Source organism: Pristis pectinata, chromosome 29, assembly GCF_009764475.1.
Source record: "Pristis pectinata isolate sPriPec2 chromosome 29, sPriPec2.1.pri, whole genome shotgun sequence".
Taxonomy (NCBI): domain Eukaryota; kingdom Metazoa; phylum Chordata; class Chondrichthyes; order Rhinopristiformes; family Pristidae; genus Pristis; species Pristis pectinata.
The window spans coordinates 9,259,961-9,273,347 of NC_067433.1; the positions used below are offsets into that span (position 1 = coordinate 9,259,961).

General features: G+C 43.0%; 1 protein-coding gene across 1 annotated transcript in view; it reads right to left on the minus strand.

The window, feature by feature from the left end:
* Positions 1-13,387, minus strand: part of LOC127584164 (protein transport protein Sec24C-like) — a 43,602-nt gene extending 30,215 nt beyond the window's left edge. Inside the window, exons 1-5 of the mRNA XM_052040745.1 lie at positions 13,180-13,387; positions 8,730-8,824; positions 5,793-5,858; positions 1,437-1,548; positions 391-518 (exon numbers count right to left, since the gene is read on the minus strand). Of these exons, the coding sequence (XP_051896705.1) occupies positions 391-518; positions 1,437-1,548; positions 5,793-5,858; positions 8,730-8,824; positions 13,180-13,282 (504 nt within the window). The 5' untranslated portion in view covers positions 13,283-13,387. The remainder of the gene's footprint in view (positions 1-390; positions 519-1,436; positions 1,549-5,792; positions 5,859-8,729; positions 8,825-13,179) is intronic.

A 13,387-nucleotide genomic window follows, 5' to 3' on the forward strand; every position in this document is an offset into this window, starting at 1 on the left:
CCTAACGCAAGTAGAAGATATTGGATCAGTACAGAAATCAAACTGGCCCTTTAAGAAAGGAGACCTGCTCTGTCTACCCAACATGGCTTGGATGTCCCACATCAATATGATTGACCTTTATTGGTGCTGGTGTAACTTGGTTCTATTGAACTTCAGAATCACCAATGACATCCACATCCCCAGATCAAATTTCTTCAAGCTTTCATCAAGTCCTATTGCCCATATTGGTCAGTGACCAAACGATAGATCCTCCCAACAAAACATCTGTTGACCAATCAGAATAACCTATCCACCCTTTAAATGATTAGCGTGCCAATGGTGATATTGAAATGCATGAGAAGTGATGTTGCATGGCCTGTCCCAGGGAGCATGAAGACAAAGAATCCTCACCTCTCCTTCTGGCAGCCTAGCGAGTGGTTTAACAACTGCAGCAAGAGGAAGGTGGGAGAGTTTGGCCATCTCTGGAGTGCAAGGGAAAGTATAAGTCGTACATCGGACAAACCTGGGGCTTGCAAAACCTAGAAAATGGAGAAAACATAGTTTACAAAATTACCGCAGTGTATGGACACAGAAGTTCTCACTGGCACCCTAGCCCCAGGGGTATGGTGATGTTCTGCACATGAGGGTACAGTTTGGGCATGAAGTTTGTTCAAGTAGTTCAAGTGTGTTACTTCATTAACCAGCTGCTGTAGTTTCTTCCTGAATTCCTGCTCCCTCCCCTGTATTCTACTTCAAGCACTGCTCCACGTTACTGTAGACCTCTACGTGTAGCAGCCACTCAGCAGTAATCAAGTCACGTTGTACTTCACGTATGTACAAGCCCAAAGAGCAAGTACCCCCAGAGAGCCTGCCCACAGCTCAGACAATGATGCTGACCGGCTGGAAAATTGCTCAATACCCTTCCCCATTCTAGTTGATGCCGTTGGTGGTTGAGCTCTGAAAACTCAGCATTAGATCAGAGAATAAACATTATAAGGCACCTTTCACAGCCTCAAGACATGAGGCTTAAAATAACAATGTACTTTAGACCTGCGCTCACTGGTAGTCTGCAGGGAAACACAGCAGCCAATATATTCAGAACGGTTCCTCAGTCGAGCTGAACGTTCAAAGGTCGGTTGAACCAAGGGCTAATATTTGCCATAAGCTCGTCACCAGTGACAAAAGACAAGACTCCAATACTTTAGCTGAGGCTAAATTAGGCTTCTCCATTGGTTCAGCCATAATTCCATGGCTCTGTTTATAATATCTAGGATCTCATTTACTTTATTAATTGCTTTGTTAAACTGTCCTTCCAACTTCAAAGATTTATGCATGGGCACCTCCAATGTTCTCCCTTTAAAACATTTGCAGCTTGCTTTCCATTTACTTGGTTACGTCACTCTTAATCTTCACTGAACATTCTGCAGTGGAAGTCGACTGGCTGGTGTATTACTTACCTTGGTCTTCCACTCTGAAGTGTGTTGTGCTCAGTGGAGGTATTTGCCCTCTTGTGTCAGTACAAAATACTTGGGATTCCCATAACTCTTTATCATTCTCTGACACCTGAACCTATAAAGCAACAATAATATTCAGTTCTTGTGCACAAGAATTGCGTTTCCATCCTGTTTAGTAAGATGGTCCATTGTACACAGAGAGAACAAGATGTAACAGAATAGCCCATCAAGCCGAATCCTTCCTGTGGTGGAATTCCTCTCTTACCCTATTAATCCTTTAAGGAATTCTATCTTTCTCCCATAGGGAAAACTAAATATGGACTGATCAACACTTGTTCCACCCTCAACCCCATTCTCAGTTGTACAGCAGGGAAACAGGCCCTTCGGCCCACTGAGTCTGTACTGACTATCAAGCACCCATTCACGCCAATTGTATATTAATTCCATTTTATTCTCCTGATGTTCCCATGAAGTTTATCTAACTGCTAAATCTATTTTGACGGGGAACTCGTGGCCTGAACGTAGTACCTCAGGTAAGTTATGAACACCACCAGGTCCATAGGCACCTTGTAGCAAAGTCTGAGTCACCTGCTGATTCAGAGGACACTGGTGTGAATGTGTTATTCAACGTACCACCATGGCACCTTTGAGGGTCCAACCTCCAACTGGCCTGTCTGAAAAGCTGCTTCTACGTAAACTCAGGCCCTTCAGGCTGTGGGACACAGGCTGCACCCGATATCTGAGTGTGCAGACATGGCAATTGGAGGTTGCACCCTCGAAAGGTGTTTGGGTGACACAATGGATAATACATCCACAATAGTGTCCTCCGAGTCAGTGGACTGGAGTTTAACCGCAGACAGGCTGTGTTGATAAGTTAATTTTCCACCTAGACAAGCTCACGGAAACCTGGGCAAATGAAAATAACATCCTGGTGATAAGAATGCCATTAGCACCTAATGCAGACAGTTAACAGCTGCACAGATAACATTAGCCAGATGTCTGTGAAAATACTACGGTCAGTTCCCTGTGGTTCCTAGGCGGTAATCTTCACTGTCAAATCTTGATCACACGCGCAGGGATAAAACTACTGCTAGATGAAGATAATGGAAATTAAGAGAGAGAGAATTGGGAACAACAGACAAGATGCTGGAGGCAGCAGTCCAGGCAGCACCTCAAAGTCAAAGTCGAGTTTATTGTCATATGCACAAGTACATGTGTGCACAGGTGCAATGAAAAACTTACTTGCAGCATCACAGGCACATAGCATCAGATACACAACATTCACAAGAAAAACATAACTTAAACATAAATTATATAAAAATTATACAAGAAAGAACACAATTAGAACAAAAAGAAGTCCATTGTAGTGCAAAGTAGTCATCTGTGGAAATGGATAGTCGATGTTTTGGATCCAGACCCTTCATTTAGGAAGGTTGGATTCCAGCAACTTACAACCAGTCAAATGTACTGGAGGGGAAACCACTACCTCCTACACAAATCTAATGGCGTGTTTTCGGATTGCTAATAAGTAACGGATGAATTTTCCATTTTGACTAATATTTCGGAAATAAAACTACTACGCATGAAAAACTGTTTAACTGCAAAGTAGTTTCATTTCTCTGCAGAAATATATACTTGTATTTTGATTCATTTCTGAAATAAAAAGCAGGTTACGATTGGATTAGACCAAAGAGGGAGGTGGAGATGTTGCTGGGTGATTAACTCCCACCCACTCACTGTGCTGCAGGCTTCAAGCTCCACTGCTTTACATGACTGCATCATCCAGCCAAGGCAACTCCTTTTGCAGGAGATCTGATATCCTGAGTGGCTAATGCTCCCAAAGAACACTTCACCCCTTAAGGGAGGGGAACATCGTGATTGCAAAATGTGGTGATTCATCTCAATGCTCATTCTGCCCTCTGATACTGTGAGGGAAGGCTAATCACAGGAGGTGTGCTCCAAGGTTGCAGACACTGCACTGGTCTTGATGGAGAAAGTTAAAAGAGGAAAGTTATCCTGTATCTTCAGTGGAAGAAGCCCTCCAGATACATGCTTTGGAGGCAGTGATGGAGATTAGTTCCGGGGCATTAAGCCTGAACATGGATGCGATGGAAGTAGTTTAATGATCTCACGTGTTATGAGATCATCTTCAGGTGGCAAATTCTACAAGCTGCATCTACAGTTTAATCCGATGCTCAGTTCACCGTACCCGTACAGGGTAGTGAAGGTGGCTTTTGGCACACTGGCCTTCAGCAGTCAGGGCATAGAGTACAGAAGTTGGCATGTTATGTTGCAGTTGTACAAGAAGTTGGTGAGGCCGCATTTGGAATATTGTGTTCGGTTTTGGTCACCCTGCTGTCAGAAAGATGCCATTAAGCTGGAAAGAGTGTGGAGGAGATTTACGAGGATGTTGCTGGGACTCGAGGGACTGAGTTATGGAGAGTGGTTGAGCAGGTTGGGACTTTTTTCACTGGAGCGTAGCAGAATAAGGGGTGATCTTATAGAGGTGTATAAAATTATGAGGGGCATAGCTAGGGTGAATGTACACAGTCTTTTTCCCCAGAGTTGGGGAATCAAGAACTAGAGGGCAAAGGTTTAAGGTGAGAGGGCAAAGATTTGATAGGAATCGGAGGGGCAACTTTTTCATCCAGAGAGTAGTCAGTATATGGAATGAGCTGCCAGAGGAAATGGTTGAGGCGGGTACATTAACAACATTTAAAAGGTACTTGGACGGGTACAAGGATAGGAAAGGCTTAGAGGGACAGGGGCCAAAAGCAAGCAAATGGGACAAGCTTAGATGGGAATCTTGGTCTGCATGGACTGGTTGTACCGAAAGACCCGCGTCCATGCTGTATGACTCTACGACTCTATCCCAACAGCTACCTACCATCAATGCTAGTACTCGTATGGTGGGAGGAAGTGGATGCTTAGGATGGTGGATGTAGTGTTAATCAAGCAGGCTGCTTTATCCTGGACTGTGTTAAGTTCCCTCATTTCGGACTCCCCTCCCCTGGGGAAAACATACATCTTATCGATGCCCCTCATAATTTTATAAACTTCTATAAGATCACCCCTCATTCTCATACACTCCAAGGAATGAAGACCTAGCTTGGCCAACCTCTCCCTAGAACTCAGGCCCTCTAGTCCTGGCAACATCCTCGTAAATCTTTTCTGCGCTCTTTCCAATTTAATCACGTCTTTCCTATAACAGGGTGACCAAAACTGTACACAGTACTCCAAGTGCGGCCTCACCAATGACTCTTACAACTGCAACATAAACCCAACGCATAGGAATTGGACACAAGCATTTTCAATGCCACATTCATACATGAGGAAACCAAGTAGCACAGTTTCTGGTATCTTTTGATCTGTAAGACACAAAATGGCATCAACAGCCATTCTAGGCTCTTGAAGATCACTTCTAAATATTTCTGCTTGTTGGAGGAATTTATGCATTTAACCTACACCCTGAATCTGGCTTTTACGTGGGGCCCAGTTGCCCTCTTAATTACAGCTCAGAACAGGACAGCACACTAAGAAAATCTTTTGTACGACAGTGGTGAGTTTCTCAAACAAGTCGGTTTATTCAGCGTACTTCGATGCACTTCAAGTGAGAGCTCAAAGATACTCCACTGATCCAAAAGACCCAGCAATTTATGGTATTCACATTACAATGGTTACATGCAGATTTCACAATTTCATCAATAACCCACCTCTTTGTAGTATTTGATCTTTGTTTTATCTCTGGAGGGGTTGCCTCTAACTGCCTGACAAATGGGACTTCGCTTTTTTTACTCCATTCCCACTGCAGTTGGGTGCTCTGATTCATGGACTAGTCCTTCTGTCAGGATCAGTCGTCCTGCATTTAAACTGTATTCCAACCTCATTTCCCTCCATGGATGATGCCTGTCCTGCTGAGTTCCTCCAGCACTTTCTGTGTATTGCTCCAGATTCCAGCATCTGCACAATTCCTTGTGTCTCCATTTGTTTATATCTACTCCAACCAGTTATGTCCTGTAATCTAAACATTTCCCTGCTCTTAGTAGTAGCCTGTATCTTTTAAATGACCTTTAAGCCATCTCCACTACTGGCCTATTTTCCCATCATCCTTTTCTAAATTATATGACACTTAAGTTGACCATATAGGAAAATGGGAAAGTTTGTAATAATTCCTAAGATTCCTTCTTCACTGCCCGAGGTCATTTCTTGCCACCCAGTGCCTGATTGTAAACTTTATCTCTTCAACCTAGCAATGAGGGGAACTGTTGAAGCTGGAAGCGGCTCTACGTACTTTTGACACAGAAGCATTTATAACAGCAATAATATTTCCATTCTACTGGTTGACGAAGGACTACTTACTGGATTGGGAATTAGATCCAGATTGATCCCATTTCCTGGCTCCTCAAGTGATCCAGGTTTACAGCCCTTTGCAATTAAGCACAAAACATTCAATTACAATCATTGCGCTATGACTTTCTGACCATGAGATCTGATAGCACTGAGCCAACACTAAGTTAAAACATCACCCTCTTTGAGGAATTCTGTCAAAACTTATACTGGGAAAATTCTGAAATCAACTTCTTCAACCTCTCATGTGGTAATTTACTCAGACAGTTGTGGCTGATATATTACAAAACCAGAAACAATACTGATACTTTTAAAACTAGAATACTACCCAGTTGTGTCTTTAGATTGGTTTTATTGTAACCTGCCTGATGTTTTATGAAAAGAGCAGAAATAGTTGCAGAAGAGATTTACAAGGATGTTAGCTGGATTGGGGAGCATGCCTTATGCAAACAGGTTGAGTGAACTCGGCCTTTTCTCCTTGGAGCGACGGAGGACGAGAAGTGACCTGACAGAGGTATAGAAGATGATGAGAAGCATTGATCATGTGGATAGCCAGAGGCTTTTTCCCAGGGCTGAAATGGTTTCCACAAGAGGACACAGGTTTAAGATGCTGGGGAATAGGTACAGAGGAGATGTCAGTGGTAAGTTTTTTACTCAGAGAGTGGTGAGTGCATGGAACGGGCTGCCGGCAACAGTGGTGGAGGCGGATACGATAGGGTCTTTTAAGAGACTTTTGGATAGGTACATGAAGCTTAGAAAAATAGAGGGTTATGGGTAAGCCTAGTAATATCTAAGGTAGGGACATGTTCAGCACAACTTTGTGGGCCGAAGAGTCTGTATTTTGCTGTAGGTTTTCCATGTTTCTATGTCCAACGATATAGGACGCTGTGGTTATCCAACAGAACCATGAGGTGGTTTTCCACAAGATGCGCGAGCTGCCACATTAGAAGTTCCTTTAAGTGGGCTGCTGGAAAAATTCATTATCAGAGGGGGATGATGCTCAATCTGTGCTGCATTTTGGGCAGCTTTTCAACTGCTTTCGAGTACCTTACCAATGCTATTTCATATTTCATATCTGCACAGCATCTCCCAGCAACAATTTTCTAAAGATTTAAACGTCACAACACTGTGGTGTGGCTAATACAGCTGCTGCCTCATACCTTTAGCGACCAGGGCTCAATCCTGACCTATGGTGATGGAGTTTTCATGTCCTCCCTGTGACAGTGTGGGTTTCCTCCATGGACTCTGGTTTCCTCCCACATCCCAAAGATGTGCAGGTGGGCAGGTTAATTAGCCCTAGGTTGAAGGTAAGAGGTAGAATCTGGGTTGATGGGAATGTGGAGAGAATAAAATGGGTTAGCCTAGGATTAACACAAAAGTGGGTGGTAGATGTTCACAGACTGGGTGGGCTGAAGAGCCTGTCTCAGTCCCGCCTCTCTATAACTCTATGATTTTATGAAGACATGAGACTGCAGATGCTGGGTTCTGGAGCAAAAACAAACTGCTGGAGGAACGTAAGTGGCTCAAGCAGCATCTGTGGAGGCAAAGGGATGGTCAACACTTCGGGTTGAGACCCTGCATCAGGACTGAGAGTGTAGAGGGGAGATAGCTGGTATAAAGAGGAGAAGGGAGGGGGAGGCAGGAGGTGACAAGTGATTGGTGGGTGCAGGTGAGGAGGGGTTGATCCAAAGCTTTGTTAATTATTTCAATACCTATAGTTTTCATTAGTTTGTGTCCAATTTAAGCACAAGGAACATTTGACCATCAGATGCAGGGCATCTCACCTCCCATTTCTGCTCCTTTCTGGTGATTTGTAATATTGACCAAATTTGGCGAGGAAAGGCAAGCACAGACAGGGCAATTCGAGGGGAAATGGAAACACTCACAGAGGCTTCCTCCCGCAATTCACAGAAACATTGTGCAGTTAAACAGTGACTGTGTGCATTCTCAGCTGGGCAAAGTATTACAAACCTATGTGGAGGATAAGCTTTAAAGCAAAAACAGTAAGTACAGGGAACATTCATCAGATCAGTTAGCACCAATGGAGAGAGAAACAGAGTTAATGTTTCAGGTCAATGACCTTTCATGTGAGGTTTTAAAACAGCTTTGCATATTTCTGAAGAATAGTCAAGATATATGGGTTGTCGGACCCTATTGCCATGATGTATGTTGTTTTGCATTAGAGATACCAGATTTTCACAGTTTCTATTCTGCAATCAGATTATAGGAACACTGAAATATAAGAACAAGAGCAGGCTTCTGCCTTTGAGGATGTTCTGCCATTCAATGAGATCCTCTGTCCCCTGCATCCTAATTCAAAATACCCTTTCTGTCTACACTTCAGGCTATGGCCTTGGTAAAGCAGACAACGGAATCAAAGACCCCCACCCATCCTGGACATTCTGTCTTCTTCCCCCCTCCCGTTGGGCAGAATACACAAGAGCCTGAAAGCACAGGCTCAAGAACAGGTTCTTGAGCCTGAAAGCACAGGCTCAAGAACAGGTTCTATCCCGCTGTTGTAAGACTATTGAACGGTCCCCTTGTACAATAAGATGGACTCTTGACCTCACGATCTACCTCATTATGGCCTTGCACCTTATTGTCTGCCTGCACTGCACCTTCTCTTATGTAACTACAACACTTTATTCTGCGTTCTGTTATTGTTTTCCCTTGTACTACCTGAATGCACTGTTTAAACTAAATGACCCGTATGGATGGCATGTAAAACAAAGCTTTTTACTGTAACCCAGTAATAAACCAATTTACCAATTTTTGCCATTAGGTTAATTTTCACACCAAGAGCTGCCAACTACTTCATCCTCAGCCCAAATGGTTTTAGAAGTTACTCTTAACATAACTGATAGCATAGAAGTAACATGGTCAGGGTGAGCAGCTAAGTAGAGTAGACCCAATGGTTCATCTCCATCAGGACACAATGGGTTTACTTACTGGTACAGCTACAGCTCCAGGTTCAGAATGACCAGCATCCTGTCCTACTCCAGGGTGGAAGGCGCCATATGGTTTCTGACATGGGGTTTGAGAACCTGAGAAAAGGAAGACATTGAAAATCAGAATAGTATAACAGTAGTGAATCCACAAACTGCTTCATCCCACTTGGCAGATCAAAACTTCCACAGAATATCCTATTGAACAACCCGGCACCTGGCTTTAATGATGTTCCAAGGTATTAGATTCATACAGCAAAGAAACAGGGTCTGCGGTGACCATCACCACCCATTTACATTCATACCATTTTATTTTCCCCACATTCCCATCAACTGATCCTAGATTCTACCACTCACCTACTCATCTACCACCCCGCACAGCATTGGAATGTGGGAGGAAACCAAAGCACCCAGGGGAAACTCACAGAGAGAATGTGCAAACACTACACAGACAACACTAGAGGTCAGGATCGAGCCTGGGTCTCTGAAGCCACCAGGCAGCAGCTCTACTAGCTGCACCACTATGCCGCCCCTACAAGACAATGCATCTGACATATAAAGTTTCTCAAAATACCTCAGTGGCATGAAACTCCTCAAAGTAATATATGATTTCATATTTGTAAAGTTCCATAAAACATCACAACAAATGAGGACCTGATCTCACCTTAAAGCACATTTCCCCTCAGTCTATAAACCTTCTCACTCCATGTTAGTAAAGCTCCATAGATTAACACAACATCCCCACAACACATCACAGAAAAAAATACCCAGGGAAGCATCTCAAACCAGTCAAACTTCTTACATAAAAGAAAACAAAAAAAGTGGTTAAATCACCAATCTGTTTGAAATTAGTTCAGAACTTTTTGTAGACTGTATGTTAACTGTCCCTTGGAGACTTGGGAGTTTATGTTACTTTCACATTCCTAATCTCAGATTAAATGACGAGGTGTATTCTTCAATACACATTGACAAATCTCCTTATATATTGCATTGGCTTCTATGCTTGTCCCCAACTCAACTGATAGTCTGAGCAACACACAAAACGCTGGAGGAACTCAACGGGTCAGGCAGCATCTACGAAGGGAAATGGACAGTGAATGTTTCAGGTCGAGACCCTTCATCAGGACTGGAAAGAAAAAGGGGAGATAACCAATATGGGGAGGGGGGGGCATGGAGCAAGAGCTGGTGGTTAATAGGTGAATCCGGGGGGGGGGGGCGGTGAGTGGGAATGATAATAAGAAGCTGGGAGGTGATAGGTGGAAGTGACAAAACGCTGAAGAAGATGGAATCTGATAAAACAGGACAGTGGACAATGGAATAAAGGGTAGATGAGGAGGGGAACTGGAGGGAGGAACGTGTGGGCGACGGGCAGATCGAGAGGGTGGGGGAGGGGAAAGAAAAGGGGTGATGGGGCCAATGGGATAATGGGGACAAAAGGCAAGACAGAGGGGAGTGGTTACCAGAAGTTAGAGAAATCAATGTGCATGCTGTCAGTTTGGAGACTACCAAAGTGGAAATATGAGGTCTTGTTCCTCTAATCTGCGTCTAGCCTCAATTTGGCAGTAGAGGAGGCCGTGGACAGACATGTCAGTGTGGGAATGGGAAATGGAATTAAAATGGCTGGCCACCGGGAGATCCTGGCTGTTATGGCAGACGGATCGAAGGTGCTCAAAGATGCTGGTAGTCTCAGAACATCTCACCCCCTGCAGACCAAGACTGGTGTTACTGTTCTAGATGTCGTTCCCCTGGAACTAACCCAATTCCATTTTCTGAGGCAGTGGATGACAGAGTTTGTATTTCAGGTTTCAGGTGATCTTACCAGTTGAAACCTGTCAGAATCTCTGTAATTTCAGGACTGTTCACTATTATCGCTAAGTTTACATACATTTTAGGTGACTCGTGACAGGAATGTAACCAATATCGCCCATGTAATATTTCCCTAAACTGAATCTCCATTGTCCTGGCAGTCACCTGGAAAAAGATAGTAGGGAGTAAAGATTCATTTAGGACAAGCTTTTGGTAGGAAGTGGTTTTTGGCCTGAAGTGCCATCCACTCATCCAAGTACATGGATAGGAAGGGTTTATGGGCCAAACACAGGCAAATGGGACTAGCTTGGTGGGCACCATGGTCAGCATGGACTAGTTGGGCTGAAGGGCCTATTTCCATGCTGTCTTACTCTAATATTTCATGTAACCTGCTATAATTTACCTTCTCCATGAAAACCAACAGAGAAAGTTTTTTTTAATTTTTTTTATCTACAGCATGGTAACAGGCCCTTCCGGCCCAACGAGCCCACACCGCCCATTTTGAACCCAATTAACCTACCCGTACTTCTTTGCAATGTGGGAGGAAACCGGAGCACCCGGAGGAAACTCACACAGACATGGGAGAACGTACAAACCCCTTACAGACAGTGACAGGAATCGAACCCCGATCACTGGCACTGTAATAGCATCATGCTAACCGCTACGCTACCGTGCCGCTACCGAAAGTATACAGACATGTAAAGCAGCGCAGATATGGGCAACTGGTAGAGGTACTAAAGGCAGCAAATACTAACAAAACTGTTAGTTAGAGAAAGGGAGCATTAAAAAATACTTGAGAGGTATCAAAATCCGCATAATTTATTTTACCGTTATATTAGAAGACAATAGTGACCTTTGAAAACTGATAATGGTGATATTATTGATAAGATATTAGTAGACAAATTGAATAATTACTTTGCATCAGTGTTTACAGTAAGGAAAGAGGGTTATGTCAACATCCCAAATGAGTTGGGCATGAGAATCACCAAAATTAATGTAAGCAAGTAAAGTAACAGTGAGATGCTAAAGAGTAATACATTCTCAGGACTGGACAGTTTCCATCCCAGAGTTTTAAATCGAACAGGCAAAAATATTGCCGTTGTCATAACTATAATCTTACAAATTTCTCCATATTTGCAACCATTCCTTTACACTTGAAAACTTCACATATTACTAGTGAAGAAAGATGAGGCAGAAAGCAGGGAACTATAGATCAGTTAGCTCAACATCTGTTGTTGGGAAACTACAAGAGCTATTTATTAAGGATGGAGCAACTGAACACCTTGAACACTAGCAACTGATCAGAAAGTCAAGATGATTTGTAAAAGATAGCTCATGCCTGACAAAACTGATCTAATATTTTGAACTAATGACTGACCTAGTGAACAGCACAATGCATATTATTTATGTAGACTTCCTGAAGGCATTTAACAATTCCCTCATAACTCTGTCAGCTAATGTTGAAGTTTAAGGAATTGCAGCCAAATGATTGTCTCGAGTAGGAAATTGGCTGGATAGTGGACTCGAGCATAGGAATAATGTGCAGGTACACAAATTGGCAGGATGTAACAGTGGTGTCCTGCAACAACCTGTGTTGGGGCTTTATTTTGAAGTCGAGTTTATTGTCATATGTACAGGTACATGGATACACAAGTGCAAGGAAAAACTTACTTGCAGCAGCATCACAGGCACATAGCAACATATAAGCAGCATTCACAAGAAAAACATAAATAGAAATTATGCACATTTTTTTTACAAGAAAGAACACAATTAGAACAAAAGAAAAACAAAGCAAAGTCTATTTATTCACCATCTTCAGAAAGAATTTAAATACTGCCACATGAAGTTGTTTAGCCAGCTTTGATGATACCAGCTCATGCAGCATTGCTGTAAGGTCACCCCTCAGCCTCCTATGCTCCTGGGTAAAAAGGTCCAGCCCATCTAGTTTCTCCTTCTAACTCAAGCCCTCCTGTCCTGGTAATATCCTCGTGAATCTTTTCAGTGTAAGCTTGAACAAGGGTGACTACAGGTAAACTATCTGCTTTCCACATTGAAGTGATTGACTGGTTAGATTGATGGACAAGTAACCCCCATGTAGAAAGGATTGCAGAAACTTGATGTGATCTTCCTAGTCTTGTTCTGGTGGCATTTCAGTAAGGGCTCTGCAATTAGCACCAGTTTCCCAGCAACTGTGACCTCCACATTTTGAAAGTCATGTCCTGTGATCCTGAAATGCTTGGCTTGAACATCTTTCTACAGTGTCTAATCAAAGATACAAAATCGATGGCCATTTCTGCTCAAGTTTGGCAATTTATTGTATGTTTAAACGCTGAAAGAATTGACCCAGGATTCCCTACTCTTACTTTACACAAACCTCTAAAAACATTGAGGAAAATTCTGATGGTAATGTTGAGAGCTAGATTGAAGATAACACAATCTGTAACTTAAAAAACTAAATTGTTATTTTTGCACATACAATAGGCTTAAAGGGTCTTGATGCCTGCATTACGCCTGCAGATCTTCATAAACATTTACTTAAATGGCCTAATTTAAAGTTGCCTTCATCTTGTTCTGCAGATCCCTCAAAGACTAAGCTTTCGATTGCGCTAATAAACATCACCTAAAATTTAAGATGATCAAACACTTACTGTCTGGCTGTGGTAAGTAGATCTGGTGAATTGGCCGAAAACTACAGTTCTGATGCTGTCCTTGGTGAGAGATCGTAGATGGTCTTGAATTCAAAGGAGGCATTGTACCGTTCCATAGGCAGACTGGATTTGGAAGAGCTTTGGGATAGTAAAGTGCAGAGGTACTTGTTGCCCAGTTGCCATCAAGGTAAGTAGTATTGACATCAAA